This window comes from Ochotona curzoniae, unplaced genomic scaffold, assembly GCF_017591425.1.
Source record: "Ochotona curzoniae isolate NIBS_2020 unplaced genomic scaffold, NIBS_Ocur_1.0 contig_78, whole genome shotgun sequence".
Lineage (NCBI taxonomy): Eukaryota > Metazoa > Chordata > Mammalia > Lagomorpha > Ochotonidae > Ochotona > Ochotona curzoniae.
In genome coordinates, this window is record NW_024466559.1 from 2692372 (window position 1) to 2710199 (window position 17828).

At 54.9% G+C, this 17828-nt stretch overlaps 1 protein-coding gene across 2 annotated transcripts in view; it reads right to left on the reverse strand.

The window, feature by feature from the left end:
* NRP1 (neuropilin 1) overlaps positions 1 to 6647 on the reverse strand; it is a 93701-nt gene extending 87054 nt beyond the window's left edge. For both annotated transcript variants that reach the window (XM_040992573.1, XM_040992569.1), the window contains exons 1-2: positions 6215 to 6647; positions 2787 to 2961 (exon numbers count right to left, since the gene is read on the reverse strand). In XM_040992573.1, the coding sequence (XP_040848507.1) occupies positions 2787 to 2961; positions 6215 to 6284 (245 nt within the window). In that variant the 5' untranslated portion in view covers positions 6285 to 6647. The remainder of the gene's footprint in view (positions 1 to 2786; positions 2962 to 6214) is intronic.
* Between the last annotated feature and the right edge of the window lie 11181 nt (positions 6648 to 17828).

Genomic DNA, 17828 nt, shown 5'->3' on the forward strand with positions numbered 1-17828 from the left:
TAATTAAGAAAGAAATACTCTTCCACCACATCTATTGGAAGGCCTATTTAATTACTCGCCTGTCCTAAAACCTGCAAAAGAAAATCATTTCCTTGGGTCCCAGGCTGTTCCTCAATTAGCAAACATGCTGGGAAATCGATTCCTCAGACTTCGTCACAGTGGAAATCCAGTGCCCCGGCCCCCACAGCTTCAAGAGAAGATGCAAGGAGTGCGGCACGATTCATCCCTAGAGTCACTTGGACATGTTTAGTTTCACAAGCAGCCTAGCTACACCCAAGGTGTTGGCTACACCATCAGCCTGACTTAGCCTAACTTTTCAAAGGGCCTTCACATTGGCTACTTCTTTGGAGGTAACCAGAGGACCCCCCAGTGACACATCAATCAGCAGAGGCAGAGGGCTGGGGTGGGGGTAGGGGAAGGTGGTGTGTAATCCAGACCCCACACACAACCGAGTGGGAGCTGTGACTCAGAGCTCGCCACTCCGTGGTTAGCACTACCTGGGTGTGTGCCACCTCCTATCTGCTTTTTTTTACATATATATAAATAATCTTAACAAAAATCAGCTGCATGTAGGGACGTCTAATATGGCCAAGACCATGAGTGTGTTCCTCGGAGGACCACAGCCACAGACGTGGCCAGTGGGGGCACTATGTTGGGCTGGTGTCCGCGGTCTTTCTGGAGCTCCCGGCTGACAGGGCTCCGGCCAGCTACTCAGCAGACAGGAACACACAGACTCTTCCCCACAGCATCCTCTACACTGACTTTATCATGCTCAATGTACCAGTCTCGGCCCTGGCTTGGAGATGGGCCCCCGGGGTGACAGTGAAGAAATCACCCCACTCTATAGCATAAAGGACCACAACAAAAGTTCCAAAGACTCCCTGACAACATCACATTAATATCACTAATACTGCCTTTTTCTGTAAATTAGCATCATCCTTTATCTTGCCAGCTTTCAAAGAGAAAGCTAGCATGAGCTCTGCCCCAATCCCACCTCGCATCATGGGATCACAAGGAGTTATTTAAGGCTTACTGCCCGCCAGACGCTGTCGTAAGCATGTGGAAAGTCAGGAGGCTTCACCTGCTGAACTTCGGTCCCAGTCGTGATCTGGGGCTGGTACCACCTCACGGGGAACGATAGTGCACCTCCCGCCATGCTGTGCACCAACACCAGGGTACATGGGTGGCTTCCAGTCGTCAGGGCCAGGGTCTTCACAAAGGTAACACATCTCGATTCTGCCCTGTTCTCCCAGTCACCAAGCACCCACTACCAACAATTTTGACCATTCTGAGTTCTTTCACTAATTCAGGGCCCGAGTTAAGGATCCACACAGCCACAGTATTCAAGTCAACTGTTAACAAACATGAGCGTCTGGAAATTTAATTAGCACCTGAGTTTTACAGAGCAATGCTATTGCTGGAGTATTATTTCAACAGAATTCCTTACACAGCAATAGCAACAAGGACAAAACTTTCCTAATGCAATTTGAGCAGTGTAAACAAAAATAGCTAAAAACAAAATAGACAACACGTCTTTAACTTGTCTGAGGGACTGTCGTGGTTGAAAATCACCAGCAAGAATATTAACAAGCCAAATCCCGTATGATGAAGCTAGTCCGTCAGAAGCCACTGAAGCATTTCAGATTCACGGGCCCGGGAACAAACTAGAAAGGGTCTGATTATATCGCCTGATTTCACTGCCAAGTAAATGCTGATTGCTTGGAAACCAATTTATGCTAATTCTCCAAACACAGAATTCTTCAGATGACCAGGAAAAGCCAGGTCACTCCTCCCACTCAACAGGTGGCCAGACTTGCTAGAGGTGGGACCATGTGCCCAATCAGTCCCCTCAGAAACGTCATGTCCATGTTCATCTTGAATTCCCATTCAAGATGAACCCATTTCAAGACCACGGATAGCAAAGCCAACGCCCCCCACCACCTCCCCCCGCCCCCCGCCCCCCGCAACGCTTTAGATCTGAGCATTAAACCAACTCTGCCTGGGATCAGAATGCTTATCTATTTAGTCTGACCAGCAGGTGCTAATCCCTGCCAATCGCACCCCATGAGGGGTGCAGACTGGGATGGCGTGGGGAAGACGGGCAGTCACGGTGTTGTTGAGAGCCGGTGCAGACGTGGGCTGAGTGGAAGTCTGCTCATGGCAAGCACAGAGTCTCCAAGACAGTTGTGGGCAGCGACACCCACACACACCAGCTCTCCCAAGCTCAGCGGAGAAATATCATTCCGCGCTGTGTTAAGTGACAGAGTGTGCACAATGCTGAGTCACGTCATGACAGAACACGGCAAAACCAAAGCCCGCAGGCAAAACTGCTGATTTCTATTTCAGCTCTGGTCCTATTTAGTGGAGTGCTAGCATTTTCCATGGAGGCCTCCCAGCTTTCCAGAGCCCATCTGACTCGGCCTGTGGCTCCCCCATTTCACGTGTCAAATCCAGCAAGACAGACGCAGTCCTGGAGTCATAAAACCTGCCAGGTGCATGGTCGGACAAAGCACAGCCCGATCTCAGCACCCACATGAGCAAAGCTCTATAATACCAAGAGAAACACAAGCAGGAACTCTTATTGCTGCTTTCTGGCTCTTCCCAGAATAGGAGAAAAAAAAAACCCGAAACACAATCATACAGATAAATACGCCACACGAACTAACAGGACAGGGTCGGCCCTCCTAGCCCCATTCCCTGCTGGCCGGAGACAGAGGTGGCCACGACTGCGCGCAGGCAGACGCTAGGTGGCGCCGCGCGCCCTGCTGCACGCCGCGCTCACTCACTTGCACTCCCTGTCTTCCAGGTCGAAGTGGGGGTTGAAGTTGATCATGATTCTCTGGTACTGATCGGGTGCTTGTAGCAGCCACTCGCATTTCTCGCTCGGGTGGTAGGAGTGTGGGTATCCGGGGGACGTCAGGTAACCGGGGCTCTCGATTCTGATGGTGTCCCCACATTTATCTGCAAACAGATAGGCTCAGGTTAGCAGGTGACAATGGGTTGTCAGGAACACCCCAACCCCTGGGAAGGTTTCCTTAAGGTTGCAGGTGGCACCCTGGGCCTGGCAGGCCACTGTCCTCTGCAGGGCATGCTCAGAGGCCAGCAGTCTGAGCTCATTGGTAGTGGCAGATGTCAGAGCAGCACCCGCTTAGCGAGGAGGCAGGTAGGGGTTTCCAGGAGACCTACTGCACTCCCAGGAAGTGGATCTCTCCCTGGGAGTGGCAGGAGACAGACAGACCGGCTGTGCCCTTCGTTGCTGCTGTGGCTGCTTCGCCTGTCCCTCACCCAGAGTTCCATTTTTCCTGCTCTTGGGATCCCAAACAGCACAGTGTGCTTGCAGAAACAGAAATCCCCTTCCGCGTGGAGCTGCCAAGACTCGAGGCTCAGATAGAAAACCACCTGCACCCCGGCTGCCTGCATGGTGGAGGGAGGACTCGGCCACGCTGACAGCGCTGACGGCGGTCAGGGTCACGGCTGCTGAGCCGCACCCTTGCTTCCTGGGGAAGCTGAGAGACTGGATTTGAACCTTCTTGGTTTCAGAAAAGGACAGATGCAGAGGTGGCTCATGGGGGAGTGGGGGCTTGAGGGTTGGGGGGAGGGCACCCTGGACTCTGGAGACAGATCCCAACCAGAATCGCCACCACATCTATTGATACGTTGTTTTGAACAGTAACACTTTGGTGCCTACATAAACTACGTCAGAGGAAGAGGTAGGAAGGCATGGGCTACAGAAGCCTAATCAATCATGGGTCTTCGATAATGGGATATATGGATTTTAATATTGCATTTAATAGAATCCCCATGAAAAGAGAAAGGCATTCTTTACTCCCAGCATGAATTTATAAATCTACAGGGTTTTATTGCAAGAAAACCAGGTCAAATGGAAATGAAAGATGAAGAGCACATCAAAAATGCATAAAGCTCCACACATTCCAGAAATCATTTCCCATAAATTAAAAAAGAAGACAACATAAATGATATCGTTTGCCTCAGCTGCTGCACATGCCCAATTTTCGTGCCCAGGCCAAGGGTTATCCATGTACCGGTTTCCTTCAACCTGTGCCAAGACGAAGTGACACCGGCCACAGCGGGCGATGCTAGGGACCCCTATGGGATTGCTCTGACATCTGCCACCCACCCATACAGAGTGAGCCGTACCAGCGCACAGGACCTGGAGAGGGACCCTGTGTCCCCAGGCTTCCCCCCGGCTCGTGTCTGGCAAGGAAATGGTCGTGGCCCAGGCCTGGGAGGTGGGCTCTGCGGCCCAGCAGCGCCTTTCATCTGTGACTTCTGAGAAAGTGACAGTGTAATAAGATAATGTGGGCCGCCAGACTCCCTGGGTCTGCTCAGTCTCTCTGCCAGTTGATTAAGAAAGAGCAGTTTTCTAATGAGTCTGGGCCATTAGTCCGAGAGAAGGTTAATGAATTAATTTAGCAGGCACTGGTGGCCGGCCCAGGAGAACACGGCTTGGGGAGGTGTGTGTGGTCACTGCGCGTGGCCGCGTAGCCTCGGCTGGTCAAGCTCACAGACCGTCAGGCTGCAGATGGTCTGCATTCCCCAGATTTCTGCTGAGGGAATTAAAAGTGTGTGTTTTGAGCGTGTGTGTGTGTGTGTGTGTGTGTGTGTCTCATAACTTTGACTCCCAAACCCCTTCTGCACCAGGGGTAGAGTCCCCCCCGCCCCGCCCAGGCCCTGGGATGTGCACCCCCCCACACACAGTGGACTTAGCTCAGGAGAGGAGCACAGAGGGTGGGGTCACGGCCACCTCCACAGAGTGCAGCCATTTCAGAGCTTTTCCCGCTGGGGCAGAATGAGACTCCACTCCCTGTCATTCACAGGAAGATGCCACAGCCCAGGTTCATTAATAAATTGTACTCCACATTCATAATTCTGTGTGGTTCACTTTCTGCCAGGTTAACATAGAGGCCAGCAGCTCTGGCTCCTAACACATTCAGGGCTGGGTTTTATTTTGCACGCATTTTAGTACAGTCTTCAGATCACCGCTTGGTACCTGTGTGGGAACATCTACAGCTGAAATCACAAAACCTCTCTCTCTATAAAGGCGCATCAGTAAGATTAACTTCCATCATAAAGCCAGGATTCCAATTCCTGCCCCGCATGAGTTCTCCTCCACTTGTGGTCTCTTATTAAAACAATATACCACAGTAAGTGGTGCGTATTCTCTCCTCCTAATTACTTTGATTGAAATCGAAGCCAGACAAAAGTAAATATTTAGTAATTAGTTAATAATGGTTGAGGACCCACTACTGTTAACAGAATTGCAGACATTCACTATGAGTGAGACTCAAGCGTGCCTACAATCGGGTCCCAACTCAGAGACACACAACTTGGGGTCCAGAGCCCTGCCCTGTTACCGCCCTGGCCAGGCCCTCAAGGACCTAAAGGGCAGTCACAGTCAAGTGAATGCCACAATCTTGCCCGGGATCTGCAGCCACCCCGGGGGCCTCATGCTGTCCTATTAGACTCCCGCGTGGGACCCCTAGGCGTTCATTCATTCGTAACGGGGTAGGGAGGACCCCGCGCGCAGAGGGAGCTCCCGGAACCAGCGGAAGACCCCGGTTCCCCTAAGAGGAGGCGAGAGCGCAGGGTCGGCTAGGCAGCCGGGCAGCGCTCCCGGAGAGCGCGGTGAGCCTTAGCTCCCCGCCACAGCCCTCGGATTTTTGAAAGGGAAGCCTCGGCTAATTGCCTTCGGGAGGAAACATTAGGAGGGTAATTGGCTGCGGGTGTGTGAGAGGGAGGTAGGTAGGCGGCTCTGCCCCCAGGCCCAGGTGGGGAGAAGACCCCACGCCCCCAGCCACAAACCAACTTCCCGAGGCAGCCTAGGACTGGGAGCCCGGTGGAGCCAATCCCACTCGGATCGGAGCCCCTGTTATCCTCTCTGCACCCATATAAAACTTTCCTTCGGCTCCCTCCGGACTCCGCCTCTCCGGTGCCCCGCGGCTGTGTGCGAACCCTGGTCCGGTGGCCGGCGGAGTCCTCGCGCCACAGTCCCCGCGCCCGCGCGCCTTCCCCGGGTCATTCCCGCGCTGTCCCCCGGCACCGCGGCCCCAGTGCGCCGTCCCCGATCTGTCCCCTGCGCCGAGGTCGCCGCGCCGTCCTCTCCTCCACTGTGCCTGGGCTCTCCCCGCAGCTTCCCCCGCTGTCCTCTACGCCGTCCCCGGGCTGTCCCCATCGCGCCCGGCCTGCCACTCACCGTTACGGAAGGCGCCGGCCACGGTCAGGGCGAGCGCGAACGCGGCGCAGAAGAGAGGCGTCCTCTCCATGCTCCCTTCTCAGATCCGCAGGCAGAAGCGGGAATCGCGGGCGAGCGAACGGCCCGGAGACGCAACGAAGCCGAGCCCGGGGGTCCACGCCGCCCGAGGCGCTCCGGCTGCGCGGGGGTTGCGGTGCTCAGCCCGCTCTGCCAGGCTCTGAGACGCGCTGCTGCTTGTGCAGCTCAAGTCGCTTGCATCCTGTCATTTAGCTTCGGCTTCCCCTCCCTTTTCCCACACTTGTTCCTCTTCCAAGAGCCACTGCCCGGGCCATGGCTCCAAAAAAGAAAAAAAAAAAAATGGGGGTTGGGAGGGGCAGAGGGAGGGGGAAGGCCGCGCGCGCACGCAGCACAGCCAATTCCAGAAAGAAAGGACCGTTCGCTCTTGGACGGGTTGGAGCCGAGGAGCCGGCGCCCGGGGGGAGGCCGGGTGTCTGCGCGCAGCAGAGGAGCGGGAACGGAAGACGCGGCGCTCAGCGCCGGCTGCGCCCGCCCCCGCCCGAGCTCCCGCCCCTGCCCAGCCCTCCCCCTCGCCCCGCCCGCCGGCCGCCTGCTAAGGACGGCGGTGGCTCCTTCTCTGATGCACGGTGGGCCCTCACCAGCACCGCCTGGGGCTGCGCCCCGGCTGCAACGTCGGGGTCCGACTCAACCCACAGAGCAATCTCGATCTGGACCGCTGGGCAGGGCTGTGCAGCTCGGCAGGGCGGAGCGCCCAGGGGGTGCTGGCTGCTTGGAGCAACTCCGGGTCCCGGAGCAGCGAGGAGTGCGGTGTCGGGCCCCCTCCCTCCTTGCACCGACCCGAGACGCAAGGCAAGGGCAGCGAGTACTCCTGGATATCTCGGGCTGAGAATGAAGGCTGGGGGCGCAGTAGTGCACAGGCGAAGGGCAGTCATCGGCCAAAAGCGCGAGGCCGGGAATGCAGCTCCATACAGCACACGCCTTGCCCTGTGCGCACCCCAATGCCAATCGTGTCCGTTGCCCTCTGCGCGTGGCGGCCTCACAGTTCCGAGATTTGGCGTTCGATTCTGGGAACTGGGGCGCCTCCAAGCCGCCCGTCCACACCCAGGCTTGTCTCAGTACTTCGTGCTCTAGGCGGTTTGGAAAGTGGGGGATCCCCGGGGATGGAGCAGAGTGCAGGGGAAGGGTTGTTTTGTTGCTGGCGTTCTGGACGCCTGCTCCAGCCACTGGCCGAACGATAGCCAAATCCCCAGCCCGCGCCCTATCGCCCTCACCATCCTCAGGGCGTCCCCGCCTTCAAGCCCCGGGACCTCTCAGAGGCGGTGCCCGGGCGCGTGCCCGGGTCTTAACTGCAAGGGCGTTTCAGGAGCAAACAGGCTGTGCCCCCTACCCGTGTGGCACCCGTGGGATGAGTGCCTGGAGCCCTTCCGCGGAAAGGGGAAAAGGTCGTGCCTTCCTGGGAAGTGGCGCACCCCACCCCCCAAACCCGTAGAAGCACAGCAGGGGGTTGGGCAAGGCACCCGGACTGTTGGCCAGGGCGCTTGGCTAAGGGTTGGTGCAAAGCGTGGTGGGGTCAGGCGGGGAGAAGGGCAGATCCAGGCGCGCGGGCCCTGCACCCCCTCGCCCTCCCGTCCGCCCCCCCCCCCCCCGCTTCCCCGGAGTGCAGCAGGCCCGGGGCCAAGCCACCCTTTCTTTTGGAGTCCAGTCCAGCCTTCCCGCTTTCCCGCGCGCACCAGGAGCCTCCCGGACGCCTGGAGCCCGCCCTGCCCCCTGCGCCTTCCTCCCTCGCCAGCTTCCTCCTCTCAGTAAAGCAAGGGTGGGCAGGGGGCGCTCCAAGGCCGGGAGTCGGAAGCCTGGGGAAAGGAAGGGACCGTGGCTGGGCGGTGGGCAGCCCTGCGGCCAGTTCAGACCCCTTGGAGCGAACGCAGCGGAAGCAAGCCGCTCCTGGAAGCCACGACCTGCGCGTTCCGCCCCTCTTGGAACACCAGTAGGCTCCAGGTGACCCAGGTGCTCTCAGCTTGTGGAGAAGAGGCGCCTCTGGAACCTGGATGGGTGTCAGGGCAGGAGAACGGGGTGTCCTGGCCACTTCCCCGGGGTAGGAGGGAACCCGACAGCTGAGCCGCTTCGACGACCCGGTTGGGGAGGGCGGTGGACACACGGGGGAGATTTGGGCCGGAGCCAAACTATCTTCCTGCTTCCCCGTGGACAGTGCGTTTTCCAGTGGGATTTGAGGTCTTGCACCCTGGCACGGACACCCACCCCTGCCCTGCATTTCCCTGGAGGGTTCCTTCGGCCCAGGTCCACCAGCCTAAGACTTGGTCTTGGATTCAGCAGCCTAGCATGTCCACCAGGTGGTTAGGAGCCCAACCTGTGCTCTGAGGAAACTTGTTAGACTTGAGTCTGTAGCCACCAGCTCCCTCCGGATCTACCCTATGTGGGGCTTCAGGTTGGTCATGCGCACTGGGATGGCACCCAGGGCGGCCAAGGTTGGGAAAACGCCAAACCACTTTTGTCAGGAAAAGCAGCAAAAAGGCTGCGTGTTTTTCCAATGAGTTTAATGCACGTCTAAAGTGGAAGCAGCGGAATGGGAGGAAAAGATTGAAGTGTCCCTAATGTGGAGCGAGCGACTCCTGTGCTTCATAGATAGCAACTTTGTTTGCCCTGGGGGAGGAGGAAGAGACAAGTGGATCTTCACTCATGCTAGCTCCTCCTGCTCAGCCTTTTCAAAACTACCTTGAAAATCCTTCAGACACCTGAGCAAACTTTGCTATCTGAAAAAGTTACTATCAAAACACTTGTATCCCAGCCTGCCTTATAACAGAGGAGATTCAGGAACACAATTCAAGTTTGTATAGCCCTGTACCCTTTGTTTTGTGAGAGATACTCCAACTATCAGTTCACTTCTCAGATGCCCACGGTAGCCAGGACTGGGTCCAAGCCAGGGACCTGGAACTCCATTCAGGTCTCCCACGTGGGTGGTAAGGGCCAGAGTACTTGAACCATCAGCCACTGCCTCCCGGGCTGTGCTTTAGCATGGAGCTGCATCCCAGGCTCCTGGACTTGGGATGTGGGTATTACTAGTAGCATATTAACCTCTGTGTGACAGGCCTACTCCAACATAAATTTTGGACCCTTTATATGGATCCTAGCCATCTCCTGGCCCAGGCAACCACCCTCGGCCCTGTCCCTTCCTTCCCATAATGCATTCTGAAATCCAACAGCTGCTTCAGCCAGGCTGAGAGGCAGACTCTGAGGAGCTCATTGCCTGGTGAGGATTTTGCCCCAGAGATAGCCCCGCTGCTGCTTAGAAAGGTTGGTGAGGTCATCTCTGGGTGTCTTCCACCCTCCTGTAATGTGAGGATGGGGTAACAGGTGTCATACAGGAAGCAGAGGGAAGCGCCCTACCTGGATCTGAGGGTACCAGAGGGGCGAGGAAACACGTGTCTGTTAGTGACCCAGTCTTGAGTGTTCCATCATGGTAGCTAATACAGACCGAGGCTGGGATGTCAGAACTGTAGATCGTCTCAAAGAGTCGTTCTGCCTGTATGAATGGCTGTTGAATTAGGAAGACTGAAATTACAGTAACTGACAGAAACACTCCTCACAACGAAAACATCAGAGAGAAGAGAACCAACATTTCCAAAGGACTATTCTTTAATGATGAGCTTCATCATTTGAGCAATCAAAATAGGCAAGTGGCTACTTCTTAAAATTTAATCATAGCTTGGTAAAAATAGAGCACTGACATTTTAGGAACTTTTCAAGTCAATACAAAGTGAGCTTTAAAATGTTAGGAAGACCATAGAAACCGTTAAGAGGCGTTACTCGCTGCCTGGGACTCCGGAATCCCATATGGATGCCCATGAGAGTCCCAGCTGCTCCACGCCCCCATGCAGATCCCTGATAATGGCCTTGGGAAAAGCATCAGAAAATGGCCCATGTTCTTGGGTCTCTGCCACCCTCCTACCTTCAGCCTGGACCAGCCATCTGGGGAGTGAACCAGCAGATGGATGATCCTTGTTTCCCTGTCTTTCAAATAAATACATCTTTTTTTGCTCCCCCTTTTTAAGAGTTTGTTTATGTGGCTTTATTTTGTGTTTTTAGTAAGGGACCCTGGCTGGTGCATGGAGCTTAGGAGGTGAGGGGAGCAGGGAGGAAATGTGGAGACCACACGTGAAATCACAGGAGATGCTGAGGAGAACCTGAGCAGTAGAGATGGGAAATGTGGCAATGCATAGGTTGCAGGTGATAGAGCAGACAGGAGGGGCCAGTATGTCAAGGGCAACTCCAAGGGCTGGGTGCCTGAAGACAGCTGTCATCCAGGCAGGGTCCTAGGTGAAGACCGCGAGCTTAGTGTGGTCCACATTCCATCTCTGCCTCTCCGAGACAATCACATGAGTCAGGATTCCAGAGTGGACTGTGAGTCCCCACATCCCTGATACATAGGAGCAGAAATGGATGAAATGGTAGGGGAATCTGGCGAGGGGACCGAGGACACCCCAGGATCTAACCAGAGGCAGCTGACCCTGAGAATGTGTAATAGGAAAGGGAGGGCATAGGGAAGTCAGGAGAGCCAAGTGCCAGATGAGGGGCTGGCACCAGACCACGATGCAGCCGAGGTGCCAGTGGGCACAGTGCCACTCTCACTCCCCATGTGTGGCTTTGCACAGAGCCTTTGGAGGAAAAGGGTTGGAGGCAGTACTGGGGTGGGCCTGGGGTCAGTGCAGATAAGGTCAGGGAACAATAAAGCAGCTGAAGAAGAGCTAGATAACATTGGGTCTGGGATGAGAGGAGTGGAGCTGGGGGCTCATTCCTCTGTTGTTTGCCTTTAGTATAGAGTTCCCTTGGAGGTGCTTAATCAGGTCTCCATTGATGGAAGTATCAACATTCTGGAAGAGATGGGTGCAGGCAGATTGCTTGCCGAGATGAGCGAGGAAGAGGACCTGGGATGCTGGCAGCTGCAGGAGGAGAGGGCAGACCTCCGTGGGGTCACCTCTGTCCTCTCCTACTTTCCTAGTGAAATGGGTCATGTGGCGGGAGCCATGGTAGAGAGGAGAGAGCCTGGCTGGCCCTGGGCAGGGCTGTGGATGTGCTGACCTTAGAAATGTCACTGCTGTTTGGATCATTTTCTGCATTCCACAGTGGAACTAGGAGCACATTTTCTGGAGGACTTTTTTTTTTTTTTTCATGAAATTCACAGAAACCTGCTTTAGTGAAAGGCAATAGTACCGTAATGGTGTGATTTCAGCTCCAGAGACCCAAAGCAGATGCTCATTTTTCTTCCTTTTTTCCCCCATAAAAAGCAACTTCTCTGGGCATTGTTTATCACAAGTTGTTCAAGGTCTCTGTGGGTGCCCAGGGGAAGCATCCCCTCAAGTGGCTCTTTGCAATAATGAGGCTGCTCCTTCTCCATCCCTTTCTCCTGCAGATTCCGTGTCCTCCCAGAGAAGAACTGAGGACTGGCATTGGAAGCCTGCACCCTCGATCTCTGGCATCCTAAGACCTGGAGTTGATGCTCTGCCCTGATGGAGCAGTCAGCTGCACTGGCTGGATGATCAGAGGCTCCTGTTTGCAGCAAGCACTTCTTCCTCTTCTGCTTACCATGTTGAAAACTCGGATTGCCAAAGCTCCTTCTCTACCAGGGGTAGGCAGCTGATGGGCTGACTGTTTTGTTCCCCTACAACATGCACTGCCCAGCGCCACACAAAAGCTTGTATTATGAGAGGAAGTTGAGTGTTTTAGGAAGTCTGCTGAACAGTGGTCACCTTTGAGTCTGCACCCTGCCCTCCTGTTCAGATGCTGCACACAGCTTGGCAAGGGTGAGCAGCGGCCAAGCCGTGAGGGAAAGCCTTTGGTTAAGAGTTAGCGCTGCACATCCTCTGCTTGATTTTCCTTATGTCAAGTTCTAGTTGCAGAAAAAGGAAATCGAAGAAGTGCGAATCTGAGATAGGCAAACTGCAAAGGGTCGGGTGATCAAGCAGAAATGGAAAGCCAAGCAAAACTGCCAGTGCACAGTGGGACCTGGAATTGTGGGCTGCAACAGTCGCAGAGTTCAAAGCTGACTGGATGCTGCCAGTCACAAGGGAGAGGAACGGGGATGCACCCAAGTTCAGTGTTGGCCATGCCAGGCGCTGTGCATTGAAGGGGCCAAACATGGAAAGTCGACGTCTGGAATCATGCCAGGGTAAAACTTTGCATTAGGCCACGTAACACCATCCACTCCTTATTCTGAAGGCTCATTACTATTTCTGATAATGTGTGTGCTCTTTAAATTAGTGTGGTGGGGCTGGCACTGTGGCACAGCGCGGTTTAGTTTCTGACATCCCGTATAGATGCTGCTTTGAGTCCCAGCTGTTCCTCTTCTGATCTGGCTCCCGGCGAAGGCACCTGGGAAAGCTGGAGAAGGTTTTTCTCATTCCCGGTTCCCTGGGAGAGCCTCTGAAAAATCAGTGAGCAGTGAAGAAGAGACTGCTGCCTTCACTAGGCCACAGAGGATGCGGGTGGGTGGGCTTCACTGATGCAAATCCCCCAGAGTGAGATCCTGCTGCCTCTCACCCCAGATGGGTTGCCACGTGTGTCAGAAGGTGTGGGCGCCGTCCAGAGACACGGGCGTTCTTCTCACATTCAGGGGGTCACGCCCCTGACACCTGCACACCCGTGGACAGCACAGAGGTCTTGGAGGCTCTTGTCATAACTCAGGGGTGGGTCCTCTTCTGCAGGACCCACACATCCTGAAGACCGTAGACCTTCCTGAGCCCACTCTCCATCCCAGCCACATGGGTGCCAGTCCCACTTTGTGGCTGCCCCGTAGGTAGCTGCTTTTCTGGTGCTTTTCCTCTAAGAGAAGGACTAAGAGGCAGAATTCTGTCTGCGTGTTTGCTCTTTGGGTTCTCATCAGCGTTTGACAGTGGTGCATTTTCTAGCTTCTGTCAGAGAGGGTAGTTCCGGACACCCCCTGTAGTTGGACTCCCTAAACCATTGGGGCCTCTCTCATTGGCCCGGCAGCCACGCAAGCATTTCATGGGGGTTCCCTGGGACAGCGTGATTTGCCTCATCTCCCCGAGAGCCAGCTCAGTCATCCTATTCTCTTTGTTTTCCTTTGGGTCCAGAGATATTTTCCCAGCTGGTCTAGAGCAGCATTCCGCATCAGAATTGCTGGGCTCAAGCCCCACCTCCCCTCCTGACTCCTGCTAAGGTGTACACCTGGAGGCAGCAGGCCATGACGGCTCAAGTGCCTGGGTCTCTGCCACCCTCCCAGGAGACCTGCATGGAATTCCGGGCTCCTGCCTTCTATCAGGCCTGATCTAAGCTATTGTAGGCATGTGGGGACCGATTCAGGACTTTGTCTCTTGTTCTGCGGTGACTGATCAGGGTCCTCAGAGCCCACGTAGCTCCTGCACATGGAGTCCTAATGCTGAGCCCATGGATCTGAAGCTGTGAGGAGGGGCAGGGGTGGCCACCGGGGATCAAGGAGGGTGGCAGAGAACAGTGAGTGCCCCCTTGAGCTGGAAGCTGGGGCCTGTCTGATCCGAAGAGGGCACAGCTCCCGTCCCCTCTCCCAGGAGCCTTTGGCGCTTTCAAAGGCCTGATGCCATCTCTCAGCCAAGGTGTGTGTTTCTCTTTCTCAAATCCTAGCTGTTGGATGAGGTGGAAGTGGCGATGTAGAGCACTTGGTCTCTGGTGAACTGTAGGTTGGGGCTGGGGGCTGCTATTGTTGTCCTGTGCTCTCCCCTTCGCGATTAGCGTATTTTTGTGCACTTCACCATCCAAAAAATTACTGTAGCACCTGGCACTGTGATGCAGTGGGCTAAGCCAACACTTGCAACACTGGCATCCCGTATCGGAGCACTGATTCAAGTCCTGAGTCCAACTCCCTGCTAATGTACCTGGGGAAGCAACAATGATGGTTTAAGCACCTGGGTCCCTGCCATCTACATGGAGCTCTGCAGAAAGATCTAGGCTTCTGGCTTCAACCTGGTCCAGCCCTGTCTGTTGCAGCCATTTGGGGAGTGGATGGAAGGATCCCTTCCTTTCTTCATCTCTTATCTGTCATTCTACCTTTTTAAAATAGAACTTGGTGCATCCCATATAGTCAGCCACACAGCAACTCCTGTGGCTGTTACTTCAGAGTCGTTAATGTGGGTCGTTTACAACACCTGGGCAGGTGTGTGTGGTGTCAAACGGGATGGGTTCAGGATGCTTTCAGCAATCCAGACAGGTGTCTGGGGAACAGAGCCCCAGTCCTGCTGGAGCATATCCAGGTGTGCTTTCTTCATGACCGGTGTCGTGTGAAGTCTCTTGCATGCTTCTCTTCCCTTGACTTTGAAAGCCACGCTCTCCAAGTTTTTCAGCAGCGAGCTGTTATGTCTGCAGCGTCCTGGATCCTTTAGCCAGCCCCGATGAGATCTTATACATCCCAGTGGAATGAAGACCTGGTGACATGATCAATAAGCCATTCTGAGAATTGCTCAGAACCTCTCTCCCTCTTTTTAAATCACAACCTTGCCACAGCAGCCTCCAGCCGTGCCACAAGAGGGGCATGAACATGGTGGAGGGTTTTTTTTTTTTCCCCTGTCTATTTTTGTTCCCTACCAAATCACAGCCTGGAAGGGCGCTTTAGAAGTCACTGGTCTGTCTGCTGCCTTCATGCTCCACATCAGAGGGCAGAGACGGGTTTCAAAGTCAACAACAAATGTTTGTGCTTCCCAGCTGCTGGGAACAGCATGGCCAGACCCAGTGCTGTAAGACCGACCCCCGACCCCAGCAAGCCGACATTCTGTCTGGAGATTCTGCTCCACACAGATCGTACTGATAGGATGGCCCCAGGCAAGTTTATTGCAGGTGCTTGCCTTTCAAGTTCACATTTGTAAAATGGGGGGTGGGGGTGGGATCACACCCACCACTGGGGGGCTGGGCTTTCAGAACAGCAAGCAGGTGACCATGGTTGGAACACCAGGCCACACCCACAAGGTCTCCCTCTAGCCTGCTTCTTCCCAGATAACTCCTCCATGGCTGAAATGAACCACTAGGACTATTGAGCCACAGGTCCCAGGACGCCATCTCCAAAGCGCTCCGTCACCACTCCGAGCACGGTGATGGTAGGAAAGGTAGGATTGCCCCTCGCATTCCAGAAACTTCCTTCCAGTGGCGTGCACCACATTGACTAGAGTGTCAGTGGATATGGCAGATACACGGGCCACTCCCTGAGGCATCCTTGTCCAGTGTGCGGGGCAGTCACGCACCGTTCTCTCCTACCCTCATTAAGTGGAAGCTGTTCGTGACCCGGCCCAGCCTTTGAGAGAAGCCAGAAGCATGAAACACCAGCACCAGAGGCACTCCCCAGGGCAGAGGAGTTAATTCTGGGAAGGAAAAAAGTAGCTCGGGAAAGCTGCCCACAGTGACCATCCTGCTGCCTGAGCCTCAGATGGCACCGTGCTTCGTGACAGACAGTGGGTGCTTGAGGGAGGTGGGGTGGAGAGGGTGGCACGAATTGTGTCAGATGGGGGAAGATCTAGTATTCCGACTTCGGCTTGGACCTGGCCCAGCCCAGCCTGGCATCACCACTGTATCCCCATTCCTGACGTGTCTTGCTCCCAGCCCATGGCTGAGGATGGATCCTGGTGTTAGCACATTTGTTTCTTCGGAAAGCACCAGTGTGAGACCTCATGTGTATGGGTCCTGTCCCCTGAGCTGTGCACACCTGCAGCCATGTTCACATCCTGGCTTTCAGGCCCAGAGATGTTCATGCATAGCTCTGCTGGTCTCTGTCCTGCAAAATGCAATGGCATCCATTGGGAATCCTGCTTGGGAAGGGGGAAGGTCAAGTGGACCTGGGCTAGGTGGGAGAGGAATGGCTTCGAATGAGACTGCCAGCTTGTGGCGTGGATCAGCCTTGCTTCCACACAGTGGGGTCTGAGATAGCAGCTTGCACTTGGGGGGCTCCATGCCATGGCAAAGAAGCTATATTTCCTCCTGTGGGCATGGGGGAGCCCAGGGAATCCTGCGTGCTGAAGAAGCCTGCAGTCGAGTTTCAGGAAAATGTGCCTTATATCACTTGGTGGCGTTGGTCACAGTGACAAAAGGTGGCATGCTCTCCAGGGACTGTACACTCCCTACTGGGAGCGGCCTATGATGACGCCTGGAGAGGAGCTCAGAAAAACCCTTTACCTTGCATTTTGCACAACTCTAAAAGGAATGTGCTGTCTCCCTCCTGTCCCTTCTCCCCAGTAGGTTCAACCTTCTTTCCTCTCACGGCACAGCTCATCTTGGGATGGATGTCCACGCACACCCCAGAGCTGGGAACCTGCAGGTCTCTGAACTCTGCACTGGTCACCCCTCTTGCCTCCTCTGCCTCAATCAGTCAGGTCTGCCTGAAGGTCATGTCCGTTCCTCCTTGTACACACAGGTGACCGTCAGGGTCATGCCCTCCCTGCTGGCTTGCTCTCATCTGCCTCCCAGAGGTGTGCCACACATGCCCACCCCAGCCAGCTCCCCTGCTTGCCCACTCTGACCTCCTCCCTCTCAGAACGCACCTGCATTGCCAGCTCTTGCCTCACCCTCTGCAATCCCCTCCCTTTCCTGGTTTTGTGACTTTGCAGGGGCTTTATCTCACTCATCCTTGCCACAGGAAAGTTGACCAAATTGAATAAGAGAAATAATGAGAAGGTTTGCGGGAGGCTCTTCTGCTGTTATCATTCTAATTACTGGGAGGCAAGGAAGGCCAGGGGGAACCCACTCAAAAAGAGAAAGTGGCTGTTGTGTGCTGAGGGCTCCCCTGCTCCATGGGACAAGGTGGTTCTCCTCCCGGGCTCACCACCAAGTGAAGCGCAGTGCACAGACTCGAGGACCCTGGCAGGCTGTCCTCTGTAGATTCTGCTTCCCAGGAAATATGAAAACTGGGACAAGGACTCAAAGCAACCTGAGGTCACTCTGAAACCGTGGGTGGAATCAACGAGTCAGAGGAACATGAAGATGTTCCATGGGAAAAGCTTGCTGGATAGGATGATGTTGCTTCTGACCCAGAGAGTCCCTCCCCTCCACTCAGCACAGTTTCTGCAGACACTGTGGCTGGGTCTCGCGCCGGGGCAGTGCTGAGCAGGCCAGGCAGCTGCGCTGGCAGCTGTGCTGTGCTCTGATCACTTCTGTCCATGTGTTTGGCCCTGTGGGGCTGGGCTCTGAGCACTTCAAACTAAGTCACTGCTCGCCATGCCTGCGTCTCTTATCACTGTGCCTGCGTTTGAGTCCTGGCTGCTCTGCTTCCAATCCAGCTCACCCTGGGAGGCAACAGGAGGTTTCCTAAGTACTTGGGTCCCTGCCACCCGTGTGGGAGTCCTGGATGGAGATCCTAGCTTTTGGCTTTGGCCTGACCCAGCCCTGAGCATTGCAGCACTTAAGGGGGTGAACCAGTGGATGGAAGCTCTGCGTCTCTCTTGTTCTGTCTCACTCTTGCTCTTGCTGTGCCTCTCCAGTAGATGAAGGCTCACTCCTCCCCCACCCCCATCACCCAGAATGCACTTCCCCAGGAGCAGACCTTCAATGTCCACTAGCTTCCCTGCCTGCATTCCAGTTACACACGTAGTTGTCCTCAGCTTAGGAAAAT